Genomic DNA, 14,241 nt, shown 5'->3' on the forward strand with positions numbered 1-14,241 from the left:
GAAGGGGTGGGGCCTGGGCCTACAAGGCCTTCGGGGAGGGGAAGAGGACGTCGGAATATTTCAAAGGAAGATCCAGGTTCGTGAGGAGCCCGCCTCTCGTAGGCTCACGGGAGGGCGGGGCCTCGAGCCCGGGGGCGGGGCCTAGGTCTCAGGGTCCGCCCCCGCTGTCTCGCCCACTTGCCACCACCCGCTCCACCCCCGTTCTTTTCGGTTATTTTCTGCTACGGCCGTTCCCCGCCCTGCCCTGGGCCCAGGGGGCCGCGGTCTGAACTTTGGTCTGCTGGAGGAGTCGGTGAGTGGGAACCCCTGGGCGAAGGCGGGGCCAGGGCGGAGTTGGAGAAAGGGGTGGGGCCTGAGTGTTGAAGCCGGCCGTAGACCAGGAGCCGGCCAAGTTTAGGAGTGAGGCCCGAAGATCTGCCGCTGCCTGGGAAGAGGGCGAGACTCAAATGATCGACACAGAGAGAGGGACCGTTGGGTTGGAGGTGAGGACTGAAGGGTTAGCCAGGCAAGAATACCGCGGAGGCGGGGCTAGATCTGGGGCGGGCGGTGAGGCCCGGTACCGACAATCGGGGGCGGGACCGGACAGCAGGGGCGGGGCCTGGGCCTCCCGAGCCAGGTTGGAAGATCCCGAAAGAGGTTGGAACCCCTTGCGAGCCTTATAGGTTACTGCGCACAGTCATCATGAGTGATGTGGCCCGAGTGACAGGAAAGCGGGCAAGCCTTGCGTCTTGGGGCCTCAAGACCGGGGTTATGGTCAAAGTGTAGGGACAAGCCGGGGTGGGGTGAGGGGACAGGGACCAACTTAGTACACTGAGGATGGATGTAGCCCAAGTGTCTGAACAGCAGCTGAATGGGGCCATGAGGAAGGAGGCATGACAGTCGCTGAATGGGGCCGTGGGGAAGAACGCTTGAGCCTCAAGAGTCAGGGAACAGGAATGCGGCTAGCGACTAGTGCCTCAGTGGATCCTGGAACACGGGGGCGGGGCGGGGTGGACCGGTAGGACCAAATACCGCCAGCCTCGTGGAGTCCCCATAGTTTAGGCAGGTTGACTGGCCCAAGTTTTTCTGACCACAGTCCCCGACCTCCGTCAGAAATGGGGAACGTGCAGTCGGAGCCGTCCGCGGGCGGGGGCTCCCGAAAAGAGCAGGCCTCGGACCGCTCCTCTGACTCCCGCCGGACGTCCCTGGTGGAGCCCGAGGTGACCCCCTCCTCCCCGGCCATGCGCCTGGCTCGCGGGCTGGGCGTCTGGTTCCCTGGCAGCTCCGCGCACCCGGGAATCCTGGTACCCCCGGAGCCCCAGGCCTTAGAACTGCCCTCGCCAGCGACGCCCCTTTCAGAGGCGGCGGCTGCGGCCGCGATCTCCACACAACCCCCGCCCCCCGTGGGGCCCCTGCTGCCCGTGCCGTCTAAGTGGCGAAAACCCATGGGCACTCCGGTGCCTCGGGTCCGCGGTCTGCTGGAGGCGAGCCACCGCGGCCAGGGCGATCCTCCGAGCCTCCGTCCGCTGCCGCCGCCGCCCCGGCAACTACCTGGAGAGGACCCCAACTCCGTCCCGAGGGCCCCATCCCCTACTCCGCCACGCTTGGAGCCGCGGAAGCCGCCACCACCGCCACCTTCCGACCGGCAGCCCCGGGACCACAGAATCACTCCTGCTCTGGCCACAGGCGCCACACCCCCCGCCGAAAGCCAGGTCGGGTACTGCGGCCAGGGCCACACGGCCGGCGGAGCCCGCAGGGGGGCGCTTCCCCAAGCGGGCGAGCGCGAGACGGCCCGGCCTGCGGTGTCCGAGTCCGGCCTGAGCCTGCTGTGCAAAGTCACCTTCAAGTCGGGGCCCATGTTGGCCCCTCCCGCAGCCTCGAGTTCCTTGGCGGCCAAAGCCTCGCTGGGGAGCGGCGGCGGACTCTCCGCTGCCGCCCCGGGTTCCATCTCTTACGCTGAGGTCCTGAAGCAGGGGCCCCTGGCTCCCGGGGCCGCGCGACCCTCGGGCGAGGTCCCTCGGGGGACTCAGGAAGCAGAAGGCGGTGATGGAGACGGCGAGGGGTGTTCTGGTCCCCCCTCGGCGCCTGTGTCCCACGCCAGGGCCCTACCGCCGCCACCCTACACCACTTTTCCAGGCTCGAAGCCCAAATTTGACTGGGTGAGCCCTCCCGACGTCCCTGAACGCCACTTCCGCTTCAACGGAGCCGGTGGCGGTGTCGGGGTGCCCCGACGGCGCGCGGCAGCGCTCTCAGGGCCCTGGGGCTCCCCACCGCGTCCGCCAGGACACGCGCACCCAGCCCCCGGGCCCCGGAGGCCCGCACCGGCCCTCCTGGCGCCGCCTATGTTCATCTTCCCGGCGCCCACCAATGGCGAGCCTGTGAGCCCCGGGCCCGGACGCCCACTGGAGTTGCCGCCCCCGCCGCCGCCCCCGCCGCCGCCCCCGCCGCCGCCCGCGCCGCCGCCGACTCCGCAGCCGCGGGTGCTCCAGTCCACGCCGCTCCCCGTGGCCCGCCCTCCCACCCCACACCCGGGCCACTTGAAGTCGGTTCTGGCCCCCGCCCCAGCTCCCACTCTGCCCCTTGCCTTGGCTGCCGACCAGGCCCCCGCCCCGGCCCCGGCCCCGGCCATGGCCCCGGCCCCGACCCCGGCTCTGGCTCCCGCCCCGGCCCCCGCCCCGGCTCCGGCTCCGGCCCAGGCCCCCGCCCCGGCCCAGGCCCCCGCCCCGGCCCCGGCCCCGGCCCCTGCCCAGGCCCCGGCCCAGGCCTCGGGCCTGGCTCCGGCCCCGGCCCCCGCCCCCACCCCGGCTCCAGCTCCCACCACAGCGGAGCCACCGCTGCCTGCGCCCGCGCCCGCACCCATCAAGGCCCGCACGCGCAGAAGCAAGGGCCCCCGCGCAGCCCGAGGCGCGACCCGTGAGGACTGCGCACCCGGAGACGGTCCTCGGGAACGTACTGCAGCTACCGTGACTGACAGTGGCGATGGAGGGGGTGGTGGCGGCGGGGCTCCTCCAGTGGGGATGGTTAATGCGGGCACCAGGCGCCACTGGCCGCCCTTCCAGGTGCTTAACTCTTGTCCCTGCAAGTGTTACTGCCGCCACCAGCCACGTCATCGCCGTCTACCACGCAACGTGTCTGCCTGGTGAGGGGAGGTCCTCGGGAGTAGGGAGGGGAGGGTATACCCCTGCAAGTCTTGAACCCGACCTTCCCGGGTAGAGTCCCATTCAGCCCTTGGGTGTCCTGACCCCAGCTGACCCTCGACCATTTCCTTGGCTGTATCTCAAACCCAGCTGAGCTCCAATCCTTCAGGATCAAGAGAAAACCCTGACCAGGGACAGGGAACACCCTGGTCCAGCCTCTTGGTATATAGATCTCCAAGCTGACTCCTGACCCTGTGACCTTCTGGAGTCATCAGGGAAGCTGGTACCAGCTGGCCTGACACTATTCACAGCCTTAACCCTGTCCCTGAGGGCACCAAGGACCACATCCCATGCTTTTCAGGGACAGGAGTAGAGGAGATGAACACATACCTCCAACAAAGTCCCTGGCCTAGCCCTTTACACTCCTGACCCCTCCAGCCTTCTCTGACTCTGGATCCCAGAGCTTTGGCAGCCAGAGGCCACTGATGCAACAGTCCCTGTGCAGCAGAGGCTATACCTGAGTCCTCAGATCCAGAGAAGATAGTGCACCCTTCAGTTACACCCTCTCCCCTGTATCTACACACAAGCACGTGCACACATAGAAATCTCAATCTGGTCACCAGGTTCCATCTGACCTTGGCTCCCAGATTCTGAATCACTAGGAGACCCTCTGCTCTGGGCTCCTCGGGGGCTCAATAGGGGTGGGGGTAAGGGGAGTACAGGACACAGACCCCACCAACCCTTAGCCCCCTTTCCTAAATGTAAGGGGGTACAGCCCTGCCCTAGGCTGCCTCTGTGATATCTACACGTGGCCCCTCATATAGATTGGGAAGCCGACACCTAGATGGGGTAAGGGCTCAGCCACTCGGCCAAGTCCAGCTGATTCTACCCTCCCCCTAGGCTGAGCACGCCCACCAACCACCTGAGTGAGCCACCCTGGGTTGCCACCATCAAGCTGGCTGGCTCCCTGGTGGCCGGGCTGGAGCACTACGACTTGCAGGCCACCCATTCCAACTGAGTGCAGTCTGCTCAGCGCCCTCTGCCTCCCCCTTGACAATAAAATAACCATCCAGATGTCTACCGGTTAGTCACTTGCTTAGGGTTGAATGGAGGGGGTGGGCTAGGGCAGAGGTCTCCATGAAAGCACTTCTTGGATACAGTTAAGGAGGCTGGACCCAGAAGAGCGTAACAGAGGTCCCATTTATTCAGTACCTGGACTGACAGGCCCAGGGGTGAGTCTCATTACCCTTAGTAACGTCAGCCCAAATGCTGAGCCAAGCTGACGCCAAGCTGAGCTGTTAGCACAGATCCTTCTGGGGAGCAGGGGTGATCATTCCTTCTACAACAGATGTGGAAACGGACCCTGGAAGACTTGGTTGAAAATCCCACATCCCACAAATGGCTCAGCCAGATCTGGACTCTGCCTTAAATACCTTCTGGAGAACTTCAAGGCAGGAAGCACAAGCGGGGGGTGGTGCAGGAGAGTGGAAGTTACAGCACTGTCTCAGGAAGGCTGGGAATCAGGGCAAGACCATGCCAGGGCCCACAACTCCCGTTCCAGAGGTCTCAAACTGGTAGCCCACAGAACCACAGGGTTCCATTTCACATGTCATTTAATAAACGTTTAATTGCAAACATTTTAATTGTGATGCTTTACCCCCTTCACTGAAAAACTCGTGCCTTGGCCTGGCCCTCCTGTGTGCGTCCATACCTCCAACAGTCCCTCTACCTGGAACCTGTGCTCTCCTGCATCTGGGGCCCCGCAATGGGCAGCCATTTGAGAGCTTGAGCAGTGGCCACTGGATGGAAGCTGACCCAATAGAGGGTTATCTCAGACCCCAGAGGGCTCTCAACTGTCTAAGTTCTTCAGAGATAAGGAACTTGTCTCCCCACCATTCCACCCGGGGAGACAAGGGCCTAGAAGAGAGAATGTCAATCCACCTTTATTGGAGGAAGCCCTGCACTGCCACTGCTTTAAATACTGCAAGCCCTGCCCCACCCCTGGGCCTGGTGGACTCAGACGATCATCTCCAGCTGCCGGGCATACTCGATGACTTGTTTGGCCAGTTCCGTGGAGGGGATGGTGGTGTCTTCTGGCTTCTGCTGCTGGCTGGCAAAGCTGTAGTAGTTGTTGAGGCCCAGAACCCACCCTCGCTGCAGAAAGGGAAGGATGACAGATGGGTGGGGTGATCACATAGGCTCCCATCCCACCCTGTAGAACCAGCGCTTGCCCATGCGGGCCCTGCCTCACGTTCCTCACCAACCCTACTTTACCCACACAATTCTGGACAAGTACCTTCACCTCTCTGAGCCTCAGTTTCTTCATGTTTGAGACAAGAACTCTAATCACACACCTCTCTAGGTCTGCTGTGAGGATTCAGTGAGTCAACACCTCTAAATGAGGTGAGAAGAGTTTGGCCCAGAGTAAATGATCACTAAATATCAGCTGTGCCCATAGCTCAAGTTCAATTTCACTTCTTCTAGTCTGGTCTTGACCCTCCTCAGTCACCGGGGTCATTATACCCCATGCCCCAGCATCTCCAGAGGCACTACTCCTGCATAAACACCCCAGGTCAAATGAGGCAAAATCTCATGGAGAAAAGCTGCAACCTCTGAGGAATCCTTGAAGGACAACAGCTCAACAGGTACTGAGCATCAGCGTCCATCTCCACCTCATGCCAGGTGCTGCGCTAAGCTCATCTCACATGTTAAATTCTAGTCCCACTCTACACATCAGGAAACTGAAGTTCAGAGAAGCTCAGCAACCCGCCTGAGGTCACACAGCTGGATTTAAATGTGCAGTCTTGCTCCAGCGTTCCTCCCCGCCCCCCCGCCCCCCATTGCGAGTACACCCCTGGCCCCACGGCCCATTGCCCTGCACCCCAGCCACCTTCTTGGCGTAGTCCGTCATCTTTTTGGGTGTGTTGAAGAAGAGGATCCGGGTGGCCTCAGTGAAAAGGATTTTCTCATAGGCCTTCTCGATGCACCCAGCAATCTCATCCCTGGGGAAAGATGAGACTCTCATTACTGAGCACCGACAATTCTCCAGGCCTTGTCCTCCCAGGTCTGACCTGCATGACCCTTCAGTTCAGCACCGATGGCTGGTACGTGCTTCCTGCCCTGCTTAAGGCTTGGGGAGAGAGAGTAGCTTGAGCAGAGGTGCAAACCCAGGGCCACGGCAGGGTCCAGATCTCTCAGACTACTGGGCCCAAACTCTTGAATCCCACTCCCAGCCAGGAGGACTTTAGGATGTCTGAAACCCCGCCTGGGATTCACATGAAGGGATCTCTTTACAGAACCCTTCCTCCCCTGCTACACACACAAGGGTGCTATACCCCATTTCTAGATCTGATCCTGAGAGGGTTTCTTGCCACCTGTTAAGAGGCATCAAGATCAATACTGAAGTAGAAAAAGGATCAAGTCACTGAAAATGAAGAAGGGGTTAGCTCTGGGGAAAAAAATAGTAACAGGGAGTGTGCATCCATTTCTGAGGTATTTTATCTCTTAGACCAAGTGGCAGGTATGCAGACACACATTATATATTACTCTCTATTCATTTTGGAGAGCCAAAATATTTAATTAAAAATAACTCAGGTATTATATAAGACTGACCAATCACTGACCTCTACCTCTGAAACCAATAATACATTACTTGTTAATTAACTGAATTGAAATAATTTTTCAAAGATAAAAAAATAAATAACCTAAACTCACTAAACTATCCCTTGTCACTCCCACCACATCTCTGGGCTTGGTTTTGCCATCCAAGAAATGGAAACCCATCTCAGTCTGGCACTTTGCCTCCATGAACTAGCTTTGCCACCACCCAGGCCCTTTTATTCCTCAAGGGATGTGTAAATGTCATCCACCTACGCATGCCATGTCACTTGTGCACGGCTCAACCTCTGAGCAGGACTTCATGGCCCCACTCTAAGGAAGAGGAAACTGAGGGTTGCAGAGCTTAGGTTACCTGAGGTGAGGTCATATGCCTCGTGGACTGGAGTACTTCTAAGACAGGCAGCTTGGTTCTTGTCTGCTGAGTGCTGTCTGGGTGCCAAGCCCATCCCTGGATCATATGGGCATGCAGATAAACAGCCCACAGGGAGATGAGAGCTGCTTTCCACAACCTCATGACAAGTTCCAGTTCGTAGAAAAAGAGAACTGACATGCCCAGCCTCTCCAGACCACAAGAGGCCAGAACGGGATTCAACTCAGGGCTGTCTGACTCCAGAGTCCAAGCTCCTTCTGTCCACTACAGGACCCTGCTCCCCACATACCTGATCGTGTCAAGCAGGATGTCAATGAAGAAGGTATAGCTCTCAGCAGGGATGTTGCCTTTGGCCAGGAACACCTTGTTATAGCTGCCCTCCATCAGGTACTGTAGAGGCCAGGGTGGGGCAGAAAAAGAGGATGAGGAAGAGGTAGCACAAGGGGCCTACAAGATGAGGGCTCACCACATTCCTAGTGCCTCCATAATCCCCTCTGCTAGAACACTCTTAGCATACAGTCATGCATTCCCCATGCAGACTGAGCACCTCCTCTTCCAGGAAGCCCTCCCTGATCTACACACACACACACACACACACACACACACCCTCTTTCTCCAACCTGCCCTGGCTGGTAGCTATTTATCTTATCTATTCTCCAATCACAGGTGGGAGACAGAGCTTTGCCCAACTGTGCTGCCTGCTATAACTGCTCGTTCCCATCCTCACCATAGCAAAATCCTCCCATGAGACCTCAACTTGAGGAACTACTTCCTAACCTTAGAGTACATACTAAAGCTCTTCTCTGACCATGCTCACCTTGTTCTAGAAATATTATCCTCATTGTTTACCCTCATCCACAACAGGCATGTTTCTGCTTTGGGACCTTGGACTGGCTGCTCCTCTACTTGGTTCACTCCCACCCACCCCCAGATGTCCACGTGGTTGGGTTCATCACCCCTTTCAAATCTTTCTCAAATTTCACCTTTTCAGCAAGGTTTTCCCTGACCACCCTACCAAAAAACTCACCCCTGCCCCAACTCTCCACTCTTACTTTTTCTCCATAACACTTAACATCTGACAGACCACATAGATTACTTAATCTTTTTGTTTACTGTCTGCTTTCTTATCACACCTGCCAGATCAGGGATTCTAATGTTTTGTTTGCAGTACAGTCTGAAAACCAACCACAGTATATACCATGTGGTTGGAGCTCAAGAGCTGTTGGATAAATGAGTCCCCGGGCTAAAAGACAAGTGAACCCTGCCCACTCCTCCAAGAAATCTTCCCTAATGTCTATACCTGCACCTCTCCCTTCAGATCCTTCCCCTCCCCCCATTCCCCAGCCTCACTTGCTCCAGGGACACAGGATGCTTGATGTATACATTGGTCTGGATGTCCTTGGCAGGCAGCCGCTCCAACTCTGTGTGGAACTCAGCTACCCGGTTCTGGGATAGCAGGAAGAGGAGGTTGAGGCCCAAGAGCTGGTGCATGTAGGCTGACTCGGGGAGTTGCTCCCTGTGGACCAGGGTGGGGGAATCAACATAAGGACGGCTTACGAACCTACAAGCCACCCCACTCCAGGCTCCAGGGACCCTGATGACTGCCCCATGCTATCTCCTTGGAGAGGTATTGGGTCCTGGGTTTTCAAATGAAACTGAAGCCCAGAGAGGCAAGAAGAAATCACAAGTCATATGGGCCCAAGTAGGTGACCTCACTTCAGTAAACTGACTCAGCCTCAGTTTCCCTAACTATAAAATGAGTATTACCACAGCGTCCATCTCTTAGAAGGTAGGTCAAGAGAGTAAGGGTTAAGTGAATTAAATGACTTAACCCAAGTAGAGCGATCAGAACAGTACTTGGCTCAAATAAATATTGTGTTAGCTATGATTATGATATTTAGAGTTATCACCCTCACTTTATGGAGGAAACTGAGGCATAGAGAGGTGAAGCAATTTGCCCAAGACCACATAGGAAGGGGCAAAATTAGTTTCAATCTCAGGTTTGGCTGACTTCTGATGCCAAATTCTTAATCATTAATCATTAACCTATGCAAGCACAACTGAGTTCAAAACCATTAAGTTTTATATTCAACACATATTCACTGAATCCCTGCTCTGGGCCCACCCTCGTGCTAGGCAGTACTGAAACACAGCAGTGACCAAGACCCCTCTGACTTTAGGAGGCCAATGGGAGAGACAGGGCTGGGATGGGGGGAGCACAGGCAGGAGGGGTCAGGGCTGGGACAGGGGAGGCAGAGCCAGAGAGGTCAGGGCTGATACAGCATTGGAGGCCACAGGAAAGTTTAGTAACAGTAGCTCGGTGGGAAGTGGAAATGTGGTGCAGGAACGTGGAGAGGGGAACCCACTGGAGGCCAACAGAGACTAGGCGGTAAATCCCAGGATAAGGACCTCCAGGACCACCCCTGGACTCTGTAGCCTCTGAGGACAGAACTAGGCGAAGAAGGAGGTCCTAGGTGAAGGAAGATGACTTGAGTAGCTGGAGAACCAGTGACCGAAGAAAAAAACCCAAAAATCTACCATATAACCCCCTACCCCCACCCAATCAGGGACAGGTCCCATCCTCACTTGTAATCAAAGTAGTAGCATTTGAGCTGGGCCATGTAGCGCTCGAAGGAGGGGATGTCCTTGCGCAGGATGCTCCACTGGGCCCCAATCTCCAGAATGTCACCTGTGAGTGACAGAGCAAGTTCTTAGGAGGTGCCCAAGTCCCTTCCCAACCACCACTCCTGGCGGTCATCCCATCACCCCCCACCAGCCCCAAAGACACTCACGGGCCAGAATGAGCTGCTGTTTGGTCAGTTTGGTCCCTGTGGTTGGCAAGAAGTTGAGTTCCAGCAGGACCAGCTGACAGGAGAGCAGGGGAGGAAGGAAAGAAAGAAGACAGAACCTCAAGAACAGATTACTCACCTTTGCTAAGCTTTAAATTTTCCCACCTAGGAAATGGAACTAATCATCATCCCTGACTCAAAGCTGTTATGAGTTTTAAAGGAGTCAGTCCTCAGAAAGCGCTCAGAACAGGGCCTGGGCACTGAGTGCCCATTCCCGATGACCTCATGTTACAATTATTAATAGCCCCACTGAGTAAACAGCAGACACACTCCATGCCTGAAGATGCTAGCATCTTCAGTTCCTGGTGTATCTTTTCTACACGCTATTGGGTTGGGCCCAACTACACCTCCCATCCACCCCCAAATCTATACCTGGGAGGAAAGGGAGCTACCATCCATCCCCCAGTTGCCCAGCCCACACATCACTTATCAGACACAGGGACTTAGCTCAGCCCACAATACTTGTACTCTTTTCCAAACACGTTTGGTCTGAAGCACCCTGAGCACCATTCTGGTCCTCTCCTATGAGAGTATTTTTTCTAGGTTCAGTCCTGTCCCCAAAACTCGGCTGCCCCCCCCCATGTGCCCCTAAGCCCCAGATCTCTCAGACCCTGATCTGGTCTGGCCTAACCACACAATCCTTCATCTCAGCCTTCTTTCTTTCATCACTCTGTCCAGTCCTCACTCCCCACTTGTTCTCGTCAAGAACCCCCCATCGGAAAAACTCCCAACACTCCCATCCTGCCGCTCCAGCCGAGCCCTACCTTGAGACGGCCCAGCTCTTCACCGCACTTGCTAAGATTGGGGCTTTTACGGTTCCACTCGCCCTTAAGTTGCTCGTACATGCCGGCCGCGACCTGTAGGACTGCGCCCGAGGCCGCCGCAGGGCCCGAGCCCGAGGCACCCGGCGCCCCGTTCACCGCCGTGGCCGCCATCTTCCGTGATGCGGCAAACCTCCGGCCCGCCTTACGGCAGCGACGCCGACGGACGCTCACCCGGCGGAAGTGGGGCCGGGAGGTGGAGCCCAGCGCCGGGGGCGGGGCTACGGCTGCAGGCCTCCTCCCGCCGCCGTTAGCGTTTAGTCGCTCTCGGGGAGGTGCCCTGGGAGTCCGGCCCTTAACGAACATGTCAGCAGAGCTCCGCCTCTGCTGTCACTCAAGATGGTGCCCGGAAGTCCGCTACTGCCCTAACTGAAAATGGCAGCGGTCGCAACGCCTCCCGTCCTGCCGGAACCGATATGGCTGCCTTGGCTTCAGCCTAGGCGTTCGCGACGGTACGTTCGTGCCTTCGAGGTTCCAACCTTAACACAGGAGCTTCTCTAGGCCAAAAGGGGGCGGTAGCGGAGCCGTTTGGAAAGCTGTGCCATTATTTCCAATCTATAGACAGGCTCTGAAGACGGCTGAGATTTGAACGTAGGGCTTTCTGTCTTAAATGCAGCGTCTGAACAGAGGGTTCCCATTTTTTAAATCTCTGTTCCTATCACACCTGCTTATTCAACATCTCCCCTTTTTTTCCTCAAACCCAATTCTCTGCCTTTTCCTTTAAAATGTCAGCTCCACAAAAGCAGGGATATTTATCAATTTTCTTTTTTCTGTATCCCCAGCATGTGGTATAGTCAATGAGTATTTGTTAACTGACTGAATGAATGAATATGTAAAATCACCTGTGTCTTTAAAGTGTTCTTTTTTTTTTTTAAGATTTTTTATTTATTCATGAGAGACACAGAGGAGAGAGAGAGGCAGAGACCCAGGCAGAGAGAGAGAGAGGCAGGTTCCATGCAGGGAGCCCCATGCGGGACTCGATCCTGGGTTTCCAGGATCACGCCCTAGGCCGAAGACAGGCGCTAAACCACTGAGCCACCCAGGATTGATTCCCATTATTTAAGGTTTTTAAACAAAAAAACTGAGTCCTGGGACACCTGGGTGGCTCAGCCGTTCAGCGCCAGCCTTTGGCTCAGGTCATGAACCCGGGTCCAGGGATGGAGTCCCACGTCGGGCTCCCTGCATGGAGCCTGCTTCTCCCTCTGCCTGTGTCTCTGCCTTTGTGTCTCTCATGAACAAATAAATAAATCTTTAAAAAGAAAAAAAGTTTAAAAAAAAAAACAACCTGCTACCCATATCTTCGAAAAAGCAATGTGCTTCTTTTTCCTGCCATCTAATAAGAGACAAGCACTAGTTTTTAGTTGCTTTAGTTTGCATTGATGTACTAATGAAGTTGAGCATTCTTTGTGTTTATTGAATATTTGGATTTCCTCTTTGAAATTTTCTGTGTGGTCATCACATTTCCCTATACATTTCACTTCTGCATACTAGAGATACAACCTTCTGTTATATCTGTTGCAACTATCTATTTGGTCTACTGTTTATTTTGTGAATATATATTTTTTATTTATTTTTTGCTATGCAAAATTTTTAGTCAATTTGTGCAACTGTTCCTTTAAAGTGGCTCTTGTGCTGGGATGCCTGAGTGGCTCAGCGGTTGAGCATCTGCCTTTGGCTCAGGGAGTGATCCCCGGGGTCCGGGGATTGAGTCTTGCATCGGGCTCTCTGCATGGAGCCTGCTTCTCCCTCTGCCTCTCTCTGTATCTCTCATGAAAAAATAAATAAAATCTTTTAAAAATAATAAATAAAGTGGGTCTTGTGTTTTCTGTCATGCTTTGAAAGTTCTTCCCATGCCAAAGTAAAACAAATATTCTTTAATTTTTTTTTGGTAAAATAATCGTGTTTTTCCACATGTATTTTTTTAAGATGTATTCATTTATTCATGAGAGACACAGACTGAGAGAGAGAAACAGAGACAGGCAGAGGGAGAAGCAGGCTCCTCACAGGGAGCCCAATGCGGGACTCGATCTCAGATCCCGGGATCACGACCTGAGCAGAAGGCAGGAGCCCAACCGCTGAGCCACCCAGGCATCCCTCCACGTGTAATTTTTATTTTATTTATTTATTTATTTATTTATTTATTTATTTATTTATTTATTTATTTATTTATATTTTTTTATTTTTATTTTTTTCTACGTGTAATTTTTAATTAATCTTGAATTCACTTTGCTATGGTGTAGGGATCTAAAATTTGATTTCATCTTTGGGGACCTGGGTGGCTCAGTCGGTTCAGAGACCAACTGGATTTCAGCTTAGGTCATGATCTCAGGATCGATCCTGAGATTGCCCTCTGCCTTGGGCTCCTGACTCAGCACAGTCTGTTTGAAATTCTCTCTCCCCCTCTCCCTTTGCCTCTCTCCCCTCGTCCACGGGCACACTCTCTAAATAAATAATCTTAAAATCTTATTTCATCTTCATAGTCAATTTTTCCAGAATCATTTGTTAAATAAACTATCACTTTCTAACCAAAATGAAAGACATTTGCGTCATATTAAAACCTCTTTGCGGGCATCCCGGGTAGCTCAGCGGTTTTAACGCCGCCTTCAGCCCAGGGTGTGATCCTAGAGACCGGGGATCGGTCCGTGTAGGGCTCCCTGCGTGGATCCTGCTTCTCCCTCTGCCTGTCTCTGCCTCTCTCTCTCTGTGTCTCTCATGAATAAATAAGTAAAATCTTAAAAAAAAAAAAAAAAGAAATCATTGCCAAAACAAATGTCAAGATTGTCAATTGTTTTTTAGTTTTAGGTCTTAAATTTAAGAATCTGATCCATTTTAAGGTAATTTTTGTATATGGTATAAGGTAGGGTTCTAATTTATTCTTGTGCATATGAATATCTGGATTTCCCAGCATCATTTGTTGGAAGGCATGTCCTTTCCCCATTAGATGATCTTGGCATCCTGGCCAAAAATCAACTGACTATATATGTAAAGGCTTATTTTCTCAGCTCTCTGTTCTATTATATTGGTCTATATGTCTGTCTTTATGCCAGTATCACACTGTTTTAATTACTGTAGCTTTACAGCTTTGAAATTAGGAAGTATAAGCCCTCCAACTTTGTTCTTCTATTTCAAGATAGTTTGGGCTATTTAGGGTCCTTTGAAATTCCATATCAGTTTTAGGATGGATTTCTCGATGTATGCAAAATTTGCCACTAGGATTTTGAGATTGTTTTTGAATTCGTATATCACTTTGGGTCTTGTTATGAGCTGAGATCCCCTCAAGATATAAATGTTAAAAAAAAAAGATATAAATGTTGAAGCCCTGACCTCCCAGTACCTCAGAAATTTGACTGTATTTGGATATAGGGACTTTAAAGAGGTGATGAAGTTAAAATGAGGGCTATCAGGGTGGGCCGTAATCCAGTCTGACAAGAGTCTTTATAAGAAGAGGAAATTTGGGGGTGCCTGGG

At 53.7% G+C, this 14,241-nt stretch overlaps 2 protein-coding genes across 2 annotated transcripts; one reads left to right on the forward strand and one right to left on the reverse strand.

Annotated features, from left to right (window-relative positions):
• The first annotated feature begins 64 nt into the window (after positions 1–64).
• GGN (gametogenetin) lies at positions 65–4,753 on the forward strand. Its single transcript, XM_055309973.1, has 4 exons — positions 65–482; positions 1,076–2,627; positions 2,808–3,118; positions 4,017–4,753. Exons 2-4 carry the CDS (start codon positions 1,095–1,097, stop codon positions 4,132–4,134), a joined length of 1,962 nt encoding a protein of 653 aa, XP_055165948.1. The 5' UTR covers positions 65–482; positions 1,076–1,094; the 3' UTR covers positions 4,135–4,753.
• Positions 4,726–11,080, reverse strand: PSMD8 (proteasome 26S subunit, non-ATPase 8). The gene is made up of 7 exons (XM_055309972.1): positions 10,718–11,080; positions 9,897–9,969; positions 9,691–9,793; positions 8,455–8,620; positions 7,394–7,494; positions 6,007–6,118; positions 4,726–5,270 (listed from the first exon to the last, which is right to left on the reverse strand). Exons 1-7 carry the CDS (start codon positions 11,078–11,080, stop codon positions 5,133–5,135), a joined length of 1,056 nt encoding a protein of 351 aa, XP_055165947.1. The 3' UTR covers positions 4,726–5,132.
• Positions 11,081–14,241: the final 3,161 nt, after the last annotated feature.

This window comes from Nyctereutes procyonoides, unplaced genomic scaffold (genome assembly GCF_905146905.1).
Source record: "Nyctereutes procyonoides isolate TBG_1078 unplaced genomic scaffold, NYPRO_anot_genome, whole genome shotgun sequence".
Lineage (NCBI taxonomy): Eukaryota > Metazoa > Chordata > Mammalia > Carnivora > Canidae > Nyctereutes > Nyctereutes procyonoides.

What these genes read in the sequence shown, in the direction of transcription:
- GGN (XM_055309973.1), top strand. Translation starts at nt 1,095, where the DNA reads ATGGGGAACGTGCAGTCGGAGCCGTCCGCGGGCGGGGGCTCCCGAAAA. An exon ending in TGGCCCCGGCCCCGACCCCG is followed by an intron (nt 2,628 to 2,807) that starts GCTCTGGCTCCC and finishes ACCACAGCGGAG; the next exon opens with CCACCGCTGCCTGCGCCCGC. An exon ending in CCACGCAACGTGTCTGCCTG is followed by an intron (nt 3,119 to 4,016) that starts GTGAGGGGAGGT and finishes CCCTCCCCCTAG; the next exon opens with GCTGAGCACGCCCACCAACC.
- PSMD8 (XM_055309972.1), bottom strand. Translation starts at nt 11,080, where the DNA reads ATGTTCGTTAAGGGCCGGACTCCCAGGGCACCTCCCCGAGAGCGACTA. An exon ending in AAGAGCTGGGCCGTCTCAAG is followed by an intron (nt 9,970 to 10,717) that starts GTAGGGCTCGGC and finishes CTCTCCTGTCAG; the next exon opens with CTGGTCCTGCTGGAACTCAA. An exon ending in ATCCTGTGTCCCTGGAGCAA is followed by an intron (nt 7,495 to 8,454) that starts GTGAGGCTGGGG and finishes TGGCCTCTACAG; the next exon opens with TACCTGATGGAGGGCAGCTA.